The sequence below is a fragment of the Myotis myotis genome, unplaced genomic scaffold (genome assembly GCF_014108235.1).
Source record: "Myotis myotis isolate mMyoMyo1 unplaced genomic scaffold, mMyoMyo1.p scaffold_m19_p_4, whole genome shotgun sequence".
NCBI classification, from domain to species: Eukaryota; Metazoa; Chordata; class Mammalia; order Chiroptera; family Vespertilionidae; genus Myotis; species Myotis myotis.
This window is the reverse complement of record NW_023416346.1, coordinates 97,722,300-97,744,368: the sequence shown is the minus strand read 5'-3', so window position 1 is coordinate 97,744,368 and position 22,069 is coordinate 97,722,300. Positions and strand designations below refer to the sequence as shown.

The window sequence follows — 22,069 nt, the reverse complement described above, 5'->3', positions numbered from 1 at the left end:
TTCACCCCTTTAGAGTGAGTCACACGTAGGGAGTGTAAACATTTGGGGTGGTTTATTATTCAGTCTGCCTTACCCTTAATCGGGTTCACAGATATTTGTTTACTAATGATTTTTTTCATAAGAGTTATGGGATAGGAAAATGAAGTGTTTGCTCTTCATTTATTAAATGATTGTAAACTCGAGTTTTTTATCAAAATAAAATTCCATTGTTTTAAAAAAAATCTTTATTGTTGAAACATATGTCCCCTTTTCTTCCCCAGTGACCTCGTCTAGCCCACCCCTGCCCCAGGATTTCACCACCTATTGTCTGTGTCCATGGGTTATGCATAAATGTATACAAATTCTTTGGTTGATCTCTTCCCATCCTGTTTGTGATTCCATTGTTTTGTATATCAGCAGTGCCTGGACCAGAATGATCGTCAGTTTGAAAACAGGCATGATATAAAAAGAGATTAATTTCTGTAGATTCTTTTACATTTTGAAAATGAACTGTATGTTAATAAACACTGACTTTATAATTATTCAAAGTGTATACATTTTGGGGAATATACTAGTAAATATATATATGTGTATATATATATATATATATATATATATACACACATATATATACACACACACATATATGTAGAGTTTTGTAAAATATATTTTAAATATTTATAGAAAACATTTATTTCAATCATGTTCAGTTTAGCATTAAATCAGTAACACCTGAAAGACACATTGCCTGCTTTATGTGCACTATGATTTTTCCCAAGGTGCATAATATAAATGATTAGATGAATGAAAGGTAAATTTTCCATAATGTCCAATACATATACTTGTCTTTATTTGTTTGGAGCACATTGTCAAATTGTTATCACATAGGTCTGATTATTCAAAGACTGATTCACTTACTCATCACTTCCTGATTCTAATTGGAATTTCTTTTCCTGCCATGAATATATTCTAAACTTACAAAAGAAGAATTAAGTCATGTCCATTCTCAGTCCATAGGTAGAACCCATGCCTAATATCAGTGAAATATCATGAATGCTTACCTTTATAGTAGGGGGAAAATATCAATCTTCATTTTTGTACTATAGTAAGTAGAAGCAACAATATTAATGTTTGAAGATTCTACAATTATATAATATAAAGTTATATATTAAACTATCAAATGTAATGTCCAGAGGGCTTAACCCCTTTGCTTAGTAAAAAGAAATAACCATTTTGATGTTCTAAGTTATAGTACCTAAAGTATATTTTGGTCATTTAAATAAATGAATATTTTCCTCTTAGACATGTGCTCTTCAATGAGGCTCACACTTGAAATCAAATCTTTGATTTCAGTTTGCTTGTTTCACAAAATAGGACCTTACTGACAAGGGAATCCAACTACAGGTCTGAGCTTGACTCAATGTACAGATTTTACACAGTCAATGAAAGTTTGTTTTCTCTTAATTTATTTGCGGTAAGTTATATAATAAGGTCAGGTTAAGAATCACATTTTATGAACTTATTCATCCAAATTAAGACGTTTTATTTTAAAAGGGGCATAGGGTAAATGTATATTTAAACCAAATAGATATAGCAGTTTTAATTATTAGACTTGGGGGTCTATTGAGTATTGTTTGACAAATTTCATTGGCTATTTCACACCTTATCTAACCAGACTGATTTTTTTTTTAATTTTTGTAGGTTTTTAAAGAAAGCCTACTATTTAGTTGATGCAGTTGAAATTAATAAAATTCCATAGTATTTTGTTTTTTATTCTGAATTTTGAACTATCCTATTAGGATGCAAGGATTTATTCAATATCAAATAATGACATTACATAGTAATTGTACATGAGTAAGAATTGTTAGTTGCCGAAACCAGTTTGGCTCAGTGGATAGAGCGTCGGCTTGGGGACTGAAAGGTCCCGGGTTCGATTCCGGTCAAGGGCATGTACCTGGGTTGCGGGCACATCCCCAGTGGGAGATGTGCAGGAGGCAGCTGATCGATGTTTCTCTCTCATCGATGTTTCTAACTCTCTATCTCTCTCCCTTCCTCTCTGTAAAAAATCAATAAAATATATATATAAAAAAGAATTGTTAGTAACTATCTGCAGATGAGTAACTGGTTCAGAAAGTAGGGGACTACTTACTGGACTTCTGGAGGTCTCTTCCATGTCTGATTTTTCTTTTTTTTTAATTGATTTTTTTTTTATAGCGAGGAAGGGAGAGGGACAGAGAGTCAGAAACATTGATGAGAGAGAAACATTGATTAGCTGCCTCCTGCACACCCCCTACTGGGGATGCGTCCACAACCAAGGTACATGCCCTTGGCCAGAATCGAACCTGGGACCCTTCAGTCCCCAGGCCAATGCTCTATCCACTGAGCCAAACTGATCAGGGCTCATGTCTGATTTTTCTATTCAGGCTTCCTCTTGGTTAAAAGTATGAAATGACAATTTATATACATTATGTAAAAAAAGACTTTAAAAAGATGTCTAGATTCTAGCATTTTAACTTTTACTCCTTTATATTAATTACCTTTACCAATATAGTTCTCTATTATCAGTTTTATATAGTAACATCCTATATAATAAAAGCCTAATATGTTAAGTGTCCAATCATCTGGTTGGCAGTTCAACCAATCAAAGCGTAATATGCTAATGATATGCTAAGGCTGCTCAACCACTCGCTATGATGTGCACTGACCACCAGGGGGCAGATGCTCCAACCAGTAGGTTTTCTTGCTGCTGGGGTCTGGCTGTGGGCTGTGGAGCCCTCTTGTAGCTCCTCCCTGGCTGGCCAACTTCCCGCATCCTCCCCAGCCCCGATCATGCACTGGTGGGGTCCCTCGGCCTGGCCTGTGCTCTCTTGCAATCTGGGACCCCTTGTGGGATGTCAGAGAGCTAGTTTCAGCCATATCCTGCAGGCCAGGCCAACGGACCCTACTGGTGCATGAATTTGTGCACTGGGCCTCTCGTATACCATAATTATCCTATACTAGGGGCCCAGTGCACGAATTTGTGCACCTTGAAAGGAACTGTGGGCTGTGAGGCTGTGGTGTGCACAGGGCCAGGTCTTCACCCATACTCCATGCCCCTTCCCAGCCCTTCCCACCACAGCCCTTAGCCCCCTGTCAGCCAACAACCCTGCTCCCAACGCTGCTGCTCCCATGCACTGACGGTGCCAGCCCTGCTTGCACCTGGTGATGGCATGGAGCGACTGGGGACTGCACCAGTGGCAGGTGCAACTGGGGCTGGCACTAGCAGTGGGTGTGAGAAGCGACTGCTGTCTTGATTGTCTCTCAGGAGCAGGGCGAGGTGGAGAAGCCCTCAGAAGCAATCAGGGCCAGCAGCTGCCACTTGCACCCACTGATGGTGCCAAGTGATCAGGACCGGTGCCAGGTGTGAGAAGCGGGTGCAAGCGGTGGCTCTGATGCCAGCTGCAAGTGGAGCGATCACTAGCAGTGGGTGTGAGAAGCAGCTCTGGTGCCAGCAGTGGGTGCGAGTGGGGCCAGCGCTGGCAGCGGGTACAAGTGCTGGGCGTGACCACGTCACACAGGAGCAAAGAATTTTCAGTAACCACCAGAGGCTCACCGCAATGATAGCAACTGGTACTCCCACTCACCTGCTCTACCATCTCGCTGCAGCTGATGCCCACCATGTTCAGACACCTGCCATATTCCACACGTGCCGCCTGGTGGTTGGCACACGTCATAGTGACTGGTTGTTTGGTTGTTCCACCACTCAGTCTATTTGCATATTAGGGTTTTATATATATACTAGAGGCCCAGTGCACAAAAATTTGTGCACTCGGGGGCCGGGGGGGGGGTCCATCAGCCCGGCCTGTGCCCTCTCACAGTCTGGGACCCCTCGGGAGATAACAACCTGCTGGCTTAGGCCTGCTCCCAGGTGGCAGAGGGCAGGCCAAATCCCTAGGTGCAGCCCCTGGTCGGGCTCAGAGCAGGGCTGATTGGGGAGTTGGGGCGCCACCCCATCATGCACAGAGCAGGGCGGATTGGGAGGTTGTGATGCCACCCTCAGTCCCGCTCAGGGTAGGGCCGATTGGGGGGTTGGGGCACCGCCCCCTGTCACACTCAAAGCAGGGTCGATGGGGAGGTTGCGGCGCCACCCCCTGTCACACACAGAGCAGGGCCAATCAGGGGGTTGGGGCACTTCCCCCTGTCACTCACAGAGCAGGGCCCATCAGGGGGGTTGGGGCTCTGTACCCTGTCATGCACAGAGTAAGGCTGATAGGGGAGTTGGGGCACCGTCCCCGTCACACGCAGAGCAGGGCAGATCAGGGGGTTGGGGCACCGCACCCTGTCAAGCTCAGGGCAGGGCCAATGGGGAGGTTATGGCTCTACCCTGTCACACACAGAGCAGGGCCCCTTGGGGGGGGGGTTGGGGCACCACCCTCTATCACCCACAGAGCAGGGCCGATCAGGAGGTTGGGGCACCACCACTGTCACACTCAGGGCAGGGCCGATGGGGAGGTTATGGCTATACCCCGTCACACACAGAGCAGGGCCCATGGGTTGGGGGTTGGGGTGCCACACCCTGTCACACACAGAGCAGGCCCCGTGGGGGTGGGGGCGGTGGGGCGCCACACCCTGTCACACACAGAGCTGCAGGGCGATCAGGGGGTTTGGGCACTGCCCCCTGTCACACTGATCCCGGTGCCAGGAGGCCTTGCGGCTCCGCTGATCCCAGTGCTGGGAGGCATATTACCCTTTTACTATATAGGATAGAGGCCTGGTGCACGGGTGGGGGCCGGCTGGTTTGCCCTGAAGGGTGTCCTGGATCAGGGTGGGGGTCCTGCTTGGGTGCCTGGCCAGCCTGGGTGAGGGGATGATGGCTGTTTGCAGCTGGTCACACACCCTTCAGGGTGGGGGTCCCCACTGGGGTGCCTGGCCAGTCTGGGTGAGGGGCTGATGGCTGTTTTCAGGCTGGCGGGTGACTGAAGCTCCTAACTGTTCCTTTTTTTTCTCTTTCTTTGTTATTCTGGGCCAGCTTTAGCTCTGGCTCCAGCTCTGAGGCCTCTGCTGCTGAAAGCAGGTATCTGGTTTGTTTGGGTTCTACAATCGAAACACCATATCAACTCCAGCTCTGAGATCCTGGATGGCTGAAAGCAGGTTTCTGGGGTTTTGTTTAGCTTGTATATTTGTAACAATGTTTCAAACTGCAAGCTCAGAGGCCGGCAAGGCAGGTGGGGAATTTTGGAGTCCTCCGTCACTGAAGCAAGCAAGCCTCATGTTAACTTTAAGCTGCCTGGCTGCCGGCCACCATCTTGGCTGGCAGTTAATTTGCACATCGCCCTGATTAGCCAGTGGGAAGGGTATTGGCCGTATGCTAATTACCATGTTTCTCTTTTATTAGATAGGACTAGTAGCCCGTGCACAAATTTTTGTGCACCGGGCAGGGTGGACTGTCCCTCAGCCCAACCTGTGCCCTCTCACAGTCTGGGACCCCTCGGGAGATAACCACCTGCTGGCTTAGGCCCGCTCCCCTGGTGGCAGATGGCACGTCCAATCCTGCGTTGTCTGCTCCGTCTCCCCCAGTTGCAGATGGCAGGCCTGGATCCTGCACTGGAGCAGGTGGCGGCTCGGGATTGCACTGAGGTCCCTGTGGATGTTCAGGCTCCGAAAGCATAGTTTTTCTTTCTTGATTTTGTTTTTACTTCTTGAAATTGAAATGTGTTAAAAAAAAAAATATATATATATATATATATATATATATATATATATATTTTTTTTTTTTTTTTTTTTTTTCCCTGCACCTTTTCGGGTCCCAGGGACCCTGCCAAGCACCAGCTGTCCTTTCCCAGCTTTGTGCTCCTCCAAGCTTTTCACGGAGAGGCAACCTTTCAGGTTGCGGTGTGCATTGAGAGAAGCACGGCTTTCTGAAAGCGAGTGTTTGATTTGGGGATTTGTGGTCTGGCTGAGGAGCCCCCAGGGCCCACTCAGAACAGTGGGGCCAGTCACAGTGAGTGACCAAAGAAACCAGAGAAAAGTTAGGAGACAATAAACAGTTCGATTTCTAACTCCGCACGTTGCAGGAGCCGAGGTGCACCCTGGATTTTCCAGGGAGAGAGTGAGCGAGTTGCATGTGTGTCCACTACCCTTCAGACAGCCGGCCACTTGGAGTGTGACTTTCACCAGCAAGGGCATGGACGTGGCTGCCTAGGCCTTGTTCCCACCTTTGCAGATGCATGTGTGTGTGTGTGTGTGTGTGTGGAGAGGGGAGAGGCAATTAGGACCAGGAGGTGGGTGCATGCTCTGAGGGTCACAAGGTCAGCAAGGCCTAGGTGCACCAGACATGCAGAGGCCGCCGCCCAGCTGTTGGGGCCAGGAGGGAGTCGTGGTGGCCACCTGCCCCCGGGGTAGCTGGGAGCTGGTGCTGCTCCACGGCACTCTGTTTTCCCTACCCCAGGAGGCGCTGTTTGTCAAACTTGGCCACCTTGGCAGGAAGCACCTGCCTGCATGTTCTCACCAGGAGAATTGTTCCCTTTGCAGTCCTTGGATCAGGGCTCAGGAACCTTAGCCTCACAGAATGATGGGGGGTGGGGGTGAGGGGTGGGGGTGGGTGTGTGTGCAAAGAAAAGGGGTCTGGGACCCATCAGTGTCTGTGTTTTACCTGTGAATCCCACCAGGCCTTCCACCTTCCAGGGCAGGAGAGAGGAGCCGCTGGTGCTCCCCATGCATTTGGGGCACGGTGACCAGTTACTTGCCTCTCAGTGAGAGCAGGACTCTGGCCTGGCCTGGGTTCAGTCACCACATGTCTCCAGAGGGCCCCTTGGCCACAGTCTGGGCGCAGAGAGCGAAGGCGCCTTCCCTGGGCCTGAAAAACCCACCCAAACCTGGCCTCCCCACCTTTGTGCGAAACTTCACAGGTTGGGGTGGCCCTTGCTTGCCCAGTCGCCAATCCCTGGCCCCCCTTGGCTTCTCCGGTCATCGATCCTGGGCAGGGGGTCCAGGGAAGAGGCACCGGCCAGTGCGTGCCTCTTCCCTGGCCCCCCTCAGCTTCTCTGGTTGTCGATCCCTGGGAAGGGGGGGGCAGGGAAGAGGCGGGCGCCTGCGCCCGCCTCTTCCCTGCCCCCTCCGGCTTCTCTGATCACCGGCTGGGGGCGGGCAAAGGTGGTCCCGGTTCTCCGATCTCCCTGGGGGCCGCCTTTGCCCTGCCTTCCTGCTCTTGCCTGCATCCTGGGTTTCCGATCACCATCACCATCCTTCCCCTTTTGCCTCCCATCATTGTGCCTACGTATGCAAATTAACCGCCATCTTTGTTGGCGGTTAACCGCCATCTTTCTTGGCAGTTAATTTGCATATCGCCCTGATTAGCCAATGGGAAGTGTAGCGGAGGTACAGTTAATTACCCTTTTTGTCTTTTATTAGATAGGATATTAAAAGGGTAATATGCAAATAGATGGAACAGCAGAACAACTGAACAAACAATCAAAGCATAATATGCTAATGATATGTTAAGGCTGCTCATCCACTCGCTATGACATGCACTGACAACCAGGGGGCAGACAGTCAATTGGTTGCCCAGTTGTTATGATGTGCACTGACCACCAGGGGTCAGATGCTCTGACCGGTAGGTTCACTTGCTGCTGAGGTCTGGTTGATGGGGACTGAGCGAGATGGGCCAGACAAGCCCTGAAACTCTCTGGGGGTCCCTCCCGGTCCCAATCATGCATCAGTGGGGTCCCTCAGCCTGGCCCGCACCCTCTTACAATCCGAGACCCCTTGGGGGATGTCGGAGAGCCAATTTCAGCTCGATCCCGCAGGCCACTCCCTTTGGGAGGGCGCCAGATGCAGGGCTCATGGCTGGCAAGTGCTGCTGCGGGGACTGATGGGGCGCAAGCCTGCTGCAGGCACAGTGGGGCCGGGATGAGTGGGAGTGGCAGGTAGGAGCTGCAGGCAGTATTGGATTGAGGGTTTTGGCCAGATCCCTGCAGGCCACCCAGGGGGACCCCACCCATGCATGAATTTGTGCACTGGGCCTCTAGTCTGAACTATAAAGCATGGGATACATGTATTAGAGCAACTATAAAATTAATACCTTCTCTTAAATATTATCATTTGGAAAGCAACTTAGAGATTTTCTGAATTTTTCAGTTAAATACTTTATGTCATTAATTATTGAATATCTGTCATGTAAGCCATCAGAATAAGTTTCATTATCATATGGCATGGGCTTTTCTGCTTTAAAAAATCAAAGTTTATTTTAGCAGTAAATGTTAGCTTACAACTTTCTGGCTTTACAGTAGATAGTAATAAAGTGTACTTGCTGCTTTAATCCCTGATTTGATAAACCAGGGTAGTACAGGTGTTCTGCTTCAGACTTTTATAAAGATGCTTAGTTATTTTTGGGGCAACATAATATTTCATCTTTACTAGAATACTCAGTTTGAGTGTAACCATAGTCTGTCCTAACCCTACTCCCAGAAATAAAGGGACATATAAATTAACTGCATATACTGTACAGCATACATATAAGGCACATTTAAGAGGAAATAACCATTTTGAACAAAGTAAATAATGATATGTTCTTCTTAATATGTTTTAGAAAAGTTAGGAAAAGCAATTTAAAAGTTTGGTTAGTTTGTCAAAAGTTAGGTCATGCAATTGTGATATGAAGAGCCATGGGTTAATAATGGTAGAGTTAGTAGCATAAAAATTAAAATCTCATTCATTTTAAAGATATACAGGTTATATATATACTAGAGGCCCAGTGCACAAATTTGTGCACTAGTCGGGTCCGGCTGGCCCACCCTGATCAGGGCCAATCAGGTAGGGCCAGCGGGGGGGGAGGGGAGAGGAGGGGCTGTGAGTGGTTGGCTGGCTGGTCCCGCCCCCGGTCAAATTCCTGGCCGAACTCCCGGTCAAGGCGACAATTTGGATATTAGCTTTTTATTATATAGGTGTTGTTGTTTTTTAAATATATATAAGATTTAAAAAAATTTTAGGACCAAGTGAAAGGAAACTTTTCAACTTCATAAACATTTTAGTTTAAAATAAAGTCTTGTTTATGCTACCTTTGTCTAGTCTAATTTACTGTGATTGTTGCACAGGAGTGGAATTAAATTGTAACAATGTAATGGTATTTTTATATTTATGGGCTCAAATGTATTCTTCCCTTTCAAATCCCAATTTCATAATCTTTTTGGATAAACTGTATAAAATACGAGGTTTGTTAAAGGAAATAAATAAACATTTTTCACCTTTGAATGATTCAAAAATAAAAGGAAATAAAAGATTGAATTTATTTATAATAGATTGCATTTCATTTAATCATCATTTTCCTTCAGGATTAAATGATCTTTAGCCTGCAAATATTAATATTTAAAAGTTTGCATCCTTACTTGCATCTTAAAATTGATATTAGTAGCCCCTTCATCAGCTACTAGTGTATATAATACAGATATAATAGAATATAAAAGTATATGACAAATGAACAATGAAATTTTCTCCTGCAATTACTAAAAAGACAATTACAATGAAGCCAATATTCATAGATAGATCTAAAATTGTTTCACTGCTTTCACAAGAATTAAATCCATCTTCTTTTGGTCATTGTCAATGTGTAAGAGCAGTTGATATGGTACACTGGCTTCACTATAATTAGAGACTTCATCACCTGAAGTAAATTTTCATTGGTAGTCCATCTCATCACATAACATTTATTATCTTATTTTGAGGCCCAAAGCCACTGTAATCAGAGATTATTATGGATCATATTTAGCATAGGTGAAAAATGAATGTAACTTCTCATGAACATTTAATAAGGCACTTTAAATGTATAACAGAGAAATGCTCTCTGATAATGAAGTTTTTTTAAGCCCAATAACTCTTGACTGTTTTTTGGATACAACTGAAAAACTATGTGCTTACTTGTAATTGTTATAGTAATGTGACTGTTTCATTAATGGCAATGATTAATGGTTGGATAACAATGAGCATGATTGTGTTTACCTTCTCCAAAAGAAACTTGAGTGTTGTCATTCATTTTGAGATGGCTGGAAGCATTTACGATTCTAGATGGCATAGTGAAATTGTATCTATAAAAGCCAAAGGAAGGATGGAAAGAGCAATGAACTGTTTCCCTGGCAATGAGGTTTGGTGATAAAATGTTTCCAGGTGCCTGTAATCCATACAGTATTTGATTGGAAGAATTAGGTTCTGGTAGACACTGCCCATTGATCTCTGTAGATGAACTGTTTTTTGAATTGGCAACTTCCATCATGAGTGGGCTTAAAGACTGAGAACTGCTGCTGATTGCTAGATTTTCAGCAGCAGTCAAGACAAGAGGCTGCTGTCGCCAACAATCAGTTGGACAAATTTTATAGCAAAGGGGAAAGTTGATACTGTGCAGGTACACCTCCGGACAGGCCATTCCAAGGGAACTTGTAGGTAAGTGAAATGTAGGCGGAGAACAAGGTGGAGAAAGCAAGGAGTTCAAAGGAGAGGGAGCCCCTCCACTAGAAGTCACTGGAGATGAGACACTGCTTCCACCTGTGAATGACAATTCAGTCAATGAACTTGATGTCCCTACTGAATCACTAATCATGTCCATAGTTGTCCCTGCTTCATTCATAGGTTAGGTTTTTTTGCATGTTTTTTTTTTAACTTCTTTGAGAAAGAATATGTTTATTCCTCTGATGAAAGTTGAATTTGTATCTCTACTACTACCACTATTAATCTTAACACTACTATTATGTATCATGTATCAGGCACTCACTATGCTCAAGAGCTGTGCTAGGCAATATTTATCCAATGAATTACAAAGAAGCCCAATTAAATATGACCAAGAGCCAATTATCCTGTGTAATAAAAGCCTAATATGCTAAGTGTCTGGTCGTCTGGTCGTCCATTCAACCAATCAAAGTGTAACATGCTAATGATATGCTAAGGCTGCTCAACCACTAGCTCTGATGTGCACTGACCACCAGGGGGCAGACAGTCGACTGGTTGACCAGTCACTAGGACATGCACTGACCACCAGGGGGCAGGTGCTCTGACAGGTAGATTAGCTTGCTGCTGGGGTCCAGCAGATCATGACTGAGCAAGATGGGCTGGACACGCCCTAGAGCCCTCCTGCAGTCCCTCCCTGGCTGGCCAACCTCCCGCATCCCTCCTTGGCCCTGATAGTGCACTGGTGGGGTCCTTAGGTCTGGCCTGCATCCTCTCACAATCTGGGATCCCTTGGGGGATGTCGGAGAGCCAATTTCAGCCTGATTCTTCAGGCAAGGCCAAGGGACCTCACTGGTGCATGAATTCGTGCACCACGCCTCTAGTATCTTATAAATATAAAGTAGATTTTTTAAACTAAAAAAATTACTAAAGTTCCTTTTCCATTTTTTATTTTTATTGAATAAACATAACAAAGAACGTGAAAGACCTATATACTGAAAATTACAAAACATTATTATTATTATTTTTTGGGGAGGTATAAAATCCTTTATTAGGACCTCAGAAAGATAAAAGGCATTTGCTAACAGTACCTTTCAGTCAGACAAATGGACTTCTACAGAACACTGAAAAGCTTAAGGGCATTGTCATCTCAGCAAAAGCCGAAGATAGAGGAAGACTTATCCTTAAGAGATGAGTGGCTGCCGAAACCGGTTTGGCTCACTGGATAGAGCGTCGGCCTGCGGACTGAAAGGTCCCAGGTTTGATTCCGGTCAAGGGCATGTACCTGGGTTGCGGGCATATCCCCAGTAGGAGATGTGCAGGAGGCAGCTGATCGATGTTTCTCTCTCATCGATGTTTCTAACTCTCTATCTCTCCCCCTTCCTCTCTGTAAAAAATCAATAAAATATAATAACAATAAAAAAAAGAGATGAGTGGCTATGGCTATTTTCTAATTGTATAGACACCCAATAAAATTCACAGTGAATCCATAAAGTTTCTAAAAGAATTACATCAGCAGAAATGTTACTGATTTGAAAATTATAAAACATTATTAAAAGAGACTGAAAAAGACACAACAAAATGGAAAAGTATCCTGTGTTCATGGATTGGAAGAATCAACATAGTTAAAATGGCCATATTACTCAAAGCAATATACAGATTTAATGTAATCCTCATCAAAATTCAAATGTAATTTTAATTGAATGTATTGGGGTGAAATTAATAAATACAAGTTTCAAGTGTACAACTCAATAAAACATCATCTGCACACTGCATCATGTGCCCTTTGCCCCAAGAAAAATCTCTTTTTGTTTCCATTACCCCATTTTTGTCCACATCCATCTATTCCCCACCCCCTTTCCCTTTGGCCATCACCACACTATTGCCTATGTCTATGTGTTATATGTATGTTTTTGTTTTTTTCTTAATCCCTTTACCTTCTTCCCTCCAGTCCTCCAAGCCCCCTCCTTCTTGACTAAATTAAACAAATTGGTTGATTGGGATTCTATAGAAAGCAACAATCTGATAAAAAAAATCAGTGCACATGAAAGTAATCTTTACAAATTAAAACAGTACAATCTATAAATGATGTATTATAGTCTTATGCACCTGAATCCTATAAAATTTTATTAACCAACTAGAGGCCTGGTGCATGAGATTCGTGCACTTGGAGAGGGGGGGGTCCCTTGGTCTGGCCTGCACCTTCTCACAGTCCAGGACCCCTTGGGGGATGTCCCCCTCACAATCCATGGCTCTCACAGTCCAGAACCCCTTGCTCCTTACCGCCTGCCTGCTGCGGAGGCAGGGGAGGTTCCTGGCACCGCCACTGTGCTTGCCAGCTGTGGGCCCAGTTTCTGGCTGAGTGGTGCTCCCCCTGTGGGAGCGCACTGACCACCTGCATCGAGTGTCTGCTCCTTGGTGGTCAGTGTGCGTCATAGCAACTGGTCATTCTGCCATTCGGTAGATTTGCATATTAGGCTTTTATTACATAGGATGTCAACCAATAAATTTAATAAAATGAATAAGTATATGTTTAAATGCATTAGATTTTTTTCATACATGAAAAAGAAGACTTCCATAGTACACTACATCAAGAGTTAAAGACAATTTTGCAGTTTAAAAAATATGAAGATGAAAATGAAAATGTTTAAATCAGTGTTGTCAGGTGACCTTTTATGGTTGCCTAGCATCTACTAAAATTAGGGATAATTATAAGGTCCACAAACATCTAAACTCTTCACTTATTTTTGTGTTTGAATTGAAAATATTTGTTATTGACTGAATGTAATCATTTGTGTGTGTGTGTTACTATTGTTTTTTATGTACATGGGCTAATCTTTTATCAACAGGGTGGCAAATACATTTTATATCTAAACATTCAAAATTATTTTTATTATTTTTAAAAAAATATATTTTATTGATTTTTTACAGAGAGGAAGGGAGGGGAATAGAGAGTTAGAAACATCAATGAGAGAGAAACATCGATCAGCTGCCTCCTGCACGCCCCCTACTGGAGGCGTGCCCGCAACCAAGGTTCATGCCCTTGACCAGAATCGAACCTGGGACCCTTCAGTCCGCAGGCCGATGCTCTATCCACTGAGCCAAACCGGCTAGGGCTCAAAATTATTTTTAAAAATTTGTACCCTTTTTCTTTGCAATTTGAGAGCATTCTGGACATCTTAAATAATTAAGAAAATGTGCTTTTCAAATTATCAATTAATTATAATCTTTAGCTTTTTTCTTTATTTGTGCACTTTGTGTTGACTTGGATCTTTTAAAAACATGCTGCCTTGATGCTATTAAAGTGATAATATAAAAATATTTTATGCACTCCTCCAGACCAAATTAATATAGTCAATCCAGTGAAATATTTTGCCAAATGATTAGACTTCATCTCTTTACATTTCAATTGGTTGTTATGGTACTGTGTAAAACTCAACCTAACTGTAATATTGATGATTTCTCAAGGTAATTGTAACCTTGAATTTATGTCCTAAAACAAAGAACTTTAATGAAGTAAAGACAAGAGGGATAAAATAATTTGTTGTCATTTGTAAGTAAGCTCTTTTATATATTGTTAAATATCAGAGTAAATGAAGGTATACATTCTTCCATGAGAAAGCCTGCATTGTCTAATTATGATTATTATTTAGTCATGTAATGTCCTACCTGAGAACAAATACATTACAAATATTTTAAATGCTTGTGGTAATTAAGCTAATTGAAATGGCTTAGTATTGTTTTTAACATTTATTTTTCCAACTACAACAATAGAAAAAGTGGAGCTAAGTATGGTGAAACTTTTAATTCAATTAAAATTATTTTAATGGAAGTCATTTTAACATGTGATAAATGTTCCTCATAAAACACAAAGTATTTATTTCCATATCTAACATATTTGCAATTAAGTCCACAAATGAACCACAGGCAGATCCTAAAGAATACGAATAGTAAGATGCTAAAGAATTTAGGTGAGATCTGGAGCTCTCAAGAAGACAGAAGTCAATAAATTCACCATTACCACATCTCTGCTCTTTACCTTCATGCCAGCTTCTCTCCCTTTTTGCCTCTTACCTCTTCATCAAGATAAATATATACCGACTTTCTTATAAACACACATTTTCTAACATGTGTAGTATTTGGTATAAAAGCTTTGTCTGTAGTTATTTAATTAACATTTAAAAATAAATATTAATAAAATGTTTCTTACTTTGTGTGTCTGAACCAAAAGTTTTAAAATCCAGAGTGAGAGAAGGCACCCATGGGTAGGTCTCTAAAAGCCCTTCCAATACACCCCTGGAAAAAGAGATTCAAACTTCAGCAAGTCCAGAATGTTTTTCCTGAAAATAATTATTTATGTAAACTTGTGAGTTATTTTATGATTTTGAGGGGTGAATATCTGAAATATCATTCTTTTTATAGCTAGACTTGTAAATAAAATCCTGAGTAAATATTAATTTAATAAAAAAACTCACAAAGCTAGAATAAGCAATATCTTAAAAGTGGATTGGGGAGAAAGTGGGAGGAAGCAAGATTTTGGAGACAAAAAATCTAGGTCCATTTCCTACCATCTAGTAGCTACAAAATTGAAGGCCTCAGAGTCTCTGATCCACACTTTTCTTATCTGTAATAATTGTGAAAAGGGCTATGTAAGTATTAGATATGATTGTTATATTGCTTACTTGTTTCTTCCAGGATCTCTAAATCCCTTAGCAAAAGGATTCCTGTCTATTTTCAGTTTGGTAATCTATGAAATCAAAAGAGAAAGATAAAGTCAGTGCACTAGTAATAACACTGTCTCCATTGCTATTAATGGTTACAAAAACCATAAAACACGTTTTAACATGTACTTTGGCATGTTAAATAAATGCAAGCATATTTCTAAGTCAACTTTAGAATGGTTATTTTCTTTTTCTCCAGGCACATTGTTTTGCTCCTTTCTTAATCACAAGATCCCACACAATTCACAATCAAACTTGCCTTGGTAAAAATGCAATAAGACTATGTTGTGTTTTTGTTTGTTTGTTTGTTTGTTTGTTTAAATCAAGGAAAATTCAATCCATATGCAACTTTCTTCTATTCTGCAAGTCCCTCTGGGGCCACCACTGCTTGTCAGGGATCTAGTTAGCTTTACCTGCTGGTTTTGATAAGCTGTTACCGTGGTGAACTCTGTTTCTTCAAAGGAGAATGTTTTAACTCCTTCGGTGGGCAGGGACTGAATCCAGGACAGGTTGGCTCTGCTGTCCTGCTCCATCACATGCACACGGGGCTTATACTTGTGCATGGACTGCAGAATGATCTAGAGGAGAAATGATGAAATGTTGCCTAGAAACTGGCTTCCCCTCCCCAATACTGTCCTCCTCTCATCAGCACCCCCAGTCTGCCTACACCAAAAGTAAAGCTAAACCAGAAAGGCTAGTCACACACAAGGATTTTTCTCTGCCATTTTGCTCCAGGCAGAGACGCTCAGGGCTAAGGGATTTCTGCACCAGGGCATCAGAGCCATCAGTGATTCCATTTCTAGGGGCTTTTCCATACTTCCAAATGTGGGTAACCATGTGCTGTACCCAAGTGTCACTGGGATCTGACTGCCTGCCATAAATTCCTTGGGCTAATGGTAACCGATGGGCAACCATCTGACATTCCCCACCTCTTAATTTCTGGAGATTGCCTATTTCCTTGTGTGGCTGGCATAGGACCAGACTTGGAAGGGGAGAGGAAGGAGTGCACCTAAGAAGCTCAAGATGGAAGTGACTTGAAAAGGCCATCTATGCGGGTGGCTGGAAAGGAGACTTCCAACACATCATGCCACACCAAAGGGGCCCATCTACTAGAAGGCAATCAGAGCCCACAGCAATTGCCTGGTAGACTGAGGTTTCAGGGAGCTCTTTGAAACATTCCTTTCCACTCTCCCAGTACAGATATCTAGGCTTAAACAAGTGTCATTTGATCCTCACACTCCTTTAATTCACCATTCCCAACCTGCAGCACTCTCAGCCTCAGCCACCAAAGGCCATAGGAGCTACTTTCATTATAGGCCCTGAACTTGATCAGTTCTTAAAGACCACAATTAACTCACCTGGAAGAAGCTCCCTTGGCATATCCAAGATGACCTCTTCGCTGATGCCTTAGCATCTCCCTCCCTTTCTCAGGACAAAGGATTGCACACTTACCTGGTCTTTGTCGTCCATTTCATTGTTGGTAAGTTTCACCCGATCAAAGCTGATGATCTGCCTCATCCAGGTCTCTCCCGAGCAGGGTGAGTCTGGGTGAACATAGAGTCTGGGAGTGATGCAGGAGTGGTCAGTATTCCCAGCTACCATCCACTGAGAGCTGTGGTACACATACCTGAAAAAGGAGAGAGAAATGTAACTTTAGCTGCAGCCAGCCAAATCTAGGGGCATGAGAAGAAGGCAGCCAAGATCTGATTCCAATGGCCTCAGCCAAGGTTTGCCAACTAATCCCAAAGGAAACTAGTAGAAGTTCAAACTTGATTTCCAAAGATCATTCAGGGACAGAAAGCAAACTGTAAATAAGCATATGTCATTAAAACGTAATGCAGTGCCAGAACAAGTATAATGTCATGGGATTTCAGAGTCTGGTTTGTATTTCCTCCCAGAAATCACAACAGAAATTGATCTAACCCGTTTTATCTCACAGAGATGCCAGAAAAAATCCTCATGCCTTGGGCCACAAGTGTCAGGGAAGAAGCAGAGGAAGTGAGGAAGGTGTCTGTCCAGTTCACCGCCAGGAGTCATTGTGGAAGCACTTTTGCCAACAAGGCTTCATATCAGAATATTCCCATGAACTCTTCCCCATGTGGCCTCTGGGCTGATTTTCACAGTATTTCCAATTTCATCCCCTGGGTTGTGCACAGCATTTTCAAGACAGCGCAAATGCTAGAGGCTAACAGCTTGTTCCGTTATTCCCAGATATTTGCTCCTGCAGGCTCTTGAGCTGTGCTTTTCCCCTGACCTCCAAACCTAGCTGTCTCCTAGAAAGGCTTGACACCCACTTCAGTAGAAAGCTCACAGCTCTCAGCTCACAGCCAGAGTGCAGTGGCTCCTGCACAAACCCCATAGCTCCTGAGCCAAAGTGCTAGCAGGCCCACACTTTGGGCCTCTTGGTTTTGGATTAACTCGGACACTTTTAGATAGCACTAAGTAGAGTGCTTATAGCAAGAGGCAAGCTTTCTTGTACTCTCTGTGACCTGACCTCCGCCTCAGGAAAGAGGCTAAGAAAGAAAAGATGGACCTAAGTACAGTAACTGCTAGACTAGCATTGGATGGCAAACCAGGGCATTACTCCAGGACCTTCTGCCAAAGTAGCACAACCTAGAGCCCAGTATGGATGCAGAATCTCAGGCATTTCTTCCCAAACTTCCATCAAACAGCCATCTGAGTCCACACCTTCTGCAGTTTGCACAGACAAGGCCAGAGCAATGGATAGACTAGAGGTTTGGGAAACACTGACACAGCAAATGGCACCTCTTTCTAGGAAGGAAAGGAAAAAGGAGGAATGACCTTTTCTCAGTCTGAACCCTGGTTTGAATAAGACAATTTGGTTTGATCAAGAAAATTTGACTCTCAAAACCCACAGGAAAGCAATCCCACATCCCTTACCTGTGGTAGAGTTTTAGAGTTTTCAAAATAGCACTCTGGGTTTCCAAAGACCAGACTCTATTCCCAGCCTGAGCCTGTAGTACTCTCCTTAGGGCCCAGTTACCTATAGCGTTTGGAATCCACAGGCACTACATCCATGACCACATAGTACTGCTTCCCTGGGTCCAGCCCTTTCACCTTGACCCGAACAGAGGGGAACATCCGCCTGCAGAAGAGAAATAGCAACTGACCTGGGTGCTTTTAGAGACATTTCAAGTGTGGCAGGGTTGGGGTCAAATGAGGAGTGAAGGAATTCACAATACCCTTCCCATTCTAAGACAGGTTTAGGAAATGACATTTGCTACAAGAACAAAGACTGTTAGTTATATACTTGATTGAATAAGTTCAGGATTTCTGATTGGAGTGGAATATCCTTACCACAAGACTTTGTCTACCCCACTCCCCCCTACCACCATAAAAAAAGAAAAGCTATAGAAGAGAAAGCAAGAGAGAAATGCTATTGCCCTTTCTCAAGTTTTCAGTGGAACTTTTTTGTGAGGCAGATTTGAAAAAGACTGAAATTAGGATTGACACACACAAAGTTGCTAAGCTGCCCCTAAAATATATCCCCACGGCACCAGGTAAAGTGGGAATGCTCCACCTCTGACAGGTCTGGGCTAGGGATGATGATTTGAGAAGCTGCTAGATGGGATATTTTCCTCTGAAAATTATGAGGCTTTAACAGAGTACCATGACCATAAGCTTAAGATGTGGGGTTGGAATCTGGCACCTAGCTTGGCAGGTCTAATTTTTGTCATATATCACATAACAAGAATGAGTTTGGGGAGTCACAATGTACAGAAAAGAAATAAGGAGCCATTAACATGGGCCAGGCACATCCTAATCTGGTCAATTGAGAAACAGTGGCGTTCTAATGCCTGTCGGGATGGGGACACGTGGGGATGAGTGCTAGAGCATAAAGCTGGAGGCATCACATCTTATGAGAGCAGAACAATAAGGGACTACTGTGTGACCTTAAACAGCTTGGATAGAGCCGAACCTGCCGGCTTTGGTAATAATCATCTCAGTCCCAATGGCGTGGAATCTCTTCCACAGCTCAGATCCTTGAAGCTCCACTTGGATAGCATCTTTCTCTTCCAGAGTTTCACCCTTGTTGTGGCTGTCACCGCCGCCGCCGCCGCTGCAGCCCCCGCCTCCGCCTCCGCCCTCGCAGCCACAGTTGCCGCCGCCGCCTCCTCCAGGGCCTCCGCAACCTGAGAAAGTTGCTGAGGACTCTGTCTTGGGTCGCTTTTCTGCTGGATACAGAGAAGTCTAGAGTTTTCGAGAAAGCTTCCTGGTTCGCACGCCACCTTCTCGCTAATGCCTGTCTCGGAGTCCACCCACTATCTCTTCCCCGGGGACCTTGGAGACTGATCCCCATGTTCCCCACAACACCACTGTTGTCCCCTGATGGAGACAAATGGGTTCACGATGCGCTCTGTTAAAGGCATGGTCCTTCTTCAAATTTGCCCATCCTTACTCTCTCGGAGATTTTCGGTCCCTGAGGCTTAATCTTCTTGGAATTGGGGTGTGTACCCTGCTTCCTACCCTGAGAAACAGCCACCTTGCGACTCTCGGGGTATCAGGGAGGCTGGAGAGTCTCACGTCTCCACAAACATGTGGGGACCCTCCCCTTCACCGTAAATGAACCACAGAATTACAGGCTGAACTCGGAGGCTCTGAAACTTCCCCTACAGCCAAATGGACGAAGTGTCCCCGCGGCCCAATATCAGCCATTCATCTGGGCCAGGACATCTACCTTTCTGCAGCGTCTTAGGCTAGGCTGGGACTTGCAGATCCAGCAAGCTCCAATAGCAGGGCTTTGGGATGAGGTAGGGGTACTTACTCGGCTGCTCGCTCTTCTTCCCTGTGGCGCCGCTCCTCTCTTCCTCCTTTCCTTCCTCTTTCTCCTGTAGCTCAGGCGGCGCCTCCTTTCTTGGATCTTGCCGTTTTCTTTTGCTGGTTCTTCCCACCAAGGCTTCTACTGAGAAGGCTTGCGCCCGAGAGCTCAGAGCCATCCCTGGAGGGGTAGAAGGGAATGTGCACTGCAAAGTTTCAACCTGAACTGGTTTAAGGAGGGAGAGGGAGGGAGAGAGAGCGCAGAGGACTGAAGAGAGAAAATAATCCCCAAATCAGAAAAAAACAACAACACAATTTCTGGATCAATATTCAAAGAAAAAAAAAGTGTGTGTGTGTGTGTGTGTGTGTGTGTGTGTGTGTGTGTGTGTGTGTAATTTATATATATATTTCTTTCTTTGAAAAGGATGAAAAGGATGAAAGGAAAGGAAGATCCAACCGGAGCCAAAGTCCTTTGGAGTCTAGTCCCCCTTTCCTCTGCGGTCTCCTCCCTCCCAGTGGACATGTGCGGACCATCAGTTCTTAACTCCCTGATTTCAGGACATGGCAGAGTGCAGAGATTGGCAAACCAGGGCCTCTTAGGGAGCTGACCTGCCGCCAATGGTGGCTCAGGCAGCTCAGATTGGGAGGTGCTGTTGCATCCAATTGAGTGAATACTCAGCTGGTCGCAGCCTCCTCTGATTGTTTTGGAAACTATTGGAAACACAAAAGAACACCTTGAGTGACTCTTCAGAGTCTGACAGGGAGCAGGGATGGACTGAGTTTGAGGGTTTGGCTGGAAAGGGACTCAGGATAGTGGAGACGTGGGATACACAAAGTTACTGTTTTACATTAAATTGTGAAATTCAAGAACATAGAAAATAATTGCCCACAAGGGGCCAGTTTTCCAACAAAAGTGCAAATGTTATTTAACTAAATCCAGAGGAGTGTATCAGTGTCTTCTATTCTCCAGTGAGTGCACTGAAGAAACACAGAGGAGCCCATGCTTTCTGGGGACATTCTTCTGAAGTTTGGGTCTCAAGCTGGTGGGCAGCATGATAGTCTGTTCTTTCTATCCAGGTGGGGAGGTAAGGGGCAGGTGGGACACTCCCAGATGTATATTGTCAATAATCATGCAATTTGAGTTCTTCAAGTAATGCCTGTACAGGAGCCCAGTATTCTCATCCACAACCTCTTATTTTTCACATGACTTAAACAACAAACAACTTAAGGATTTCAGGGCTACCAGCAGAGCACCAATGGGAATTTTGCTTTCAAGGATGAGACATCTCAAAATGTTCCGTTCAAATAATTGATTCCAGCATTTCTTGGTATATCTTCCTGGGCTGGGTTTTACTTTTCTTTAAATTAGATAAAGCCATCTTTTTTTGTTGTTGTTGTTAGGAAGAGAATTGTCTACCACTTCCAAGGAGCATGTTTAGGCATGCAGATCTAAGATTCTACCTCTATGTGTGGGATTTTGTCATCCACTTTTCATCAGAAATAAGAAACCAGGTACCCCTGGACTCTTGCAGATTGCATCCTAGGTAATGACATTTGCACCTTTTCAGAAAGGTTCTCCTGTTCTACTCTGATACATGTGTTCAAAGGACATTTAAAGTGAATCCGACTTTAAAAATATAATGGATCTTGAATGAACTGATAGTATGTCAGTACTGGAGTTTCACAGTAAAAAAAACTTTTTGTGACATTTTTAGTTTCAGCTTCTTAGGCACAAGCATGGCGATAATGTGGTAGTGGTGGTGGGGGGTGGCACATGTGGCTAGTGTCCATGTGAAGGAGATATTCAAGCAACCAGGTAAGTATCTGATAATCCCAGGTAGTATGGCAAAGGGTTAATTACAGCCTGAATACTTCTGAAGGGTTTGGTTCAATAATCAGTTATCCACTGCTCACCATGCAGGTCTGGGCAAGACACTACCTATACCAGTGGTTCCCAACCTGGTGCACATGCCTCACCAGGGGGGAGGGATTTGATTTTTAAGGGGGGGCAATTTAAGAATGAGTTATTAACAGTGAATTTTTTGCATTTCTTATGGTTCTAGGGGCCTCATATATAGTATATAAATATGTATTGACATATTTATGCATTTCAGTTCTCTTATGTTTTGAAACTTTATTTGCTATTTTTTCATATCACTTCATATTATTATTTTTTAAAC

General features: G+C 43.9%; 1 protein-coding gene across 1 annotated transcript; it reads right to left on the bottom strand.

Moving 5' to 3' along the window:
* Positions 1-9,901: 9,901 nt before the first annotated feature.
* Positions 9,902-20,068, bottom strand: TBX22 (T-box transcription factor 22). Its single transcript, XM_036304189.1, has 9 exons — positions 19,897-20,068; positions 19,265-19,306; positions 19,051-19,210; positions 18,115-18,216; positions 16,563-16,737; positions 15,524-15,688; positions 15,072-15,136; positions 14,600-14,685; positions 9,902-10,491 (listed from the first exon to the last, which is right to left on the bottom strand). Exons 1-9 carry the CDS (start codon positions 20,066-20,068, stop codon positions 9,902-9,904), a joined length of 1,557 nt encoding a protein of 518 aa, XP_036160082.1.
* Positions 20,069-22,069: the final 2,001 nt, after the last annotated feature.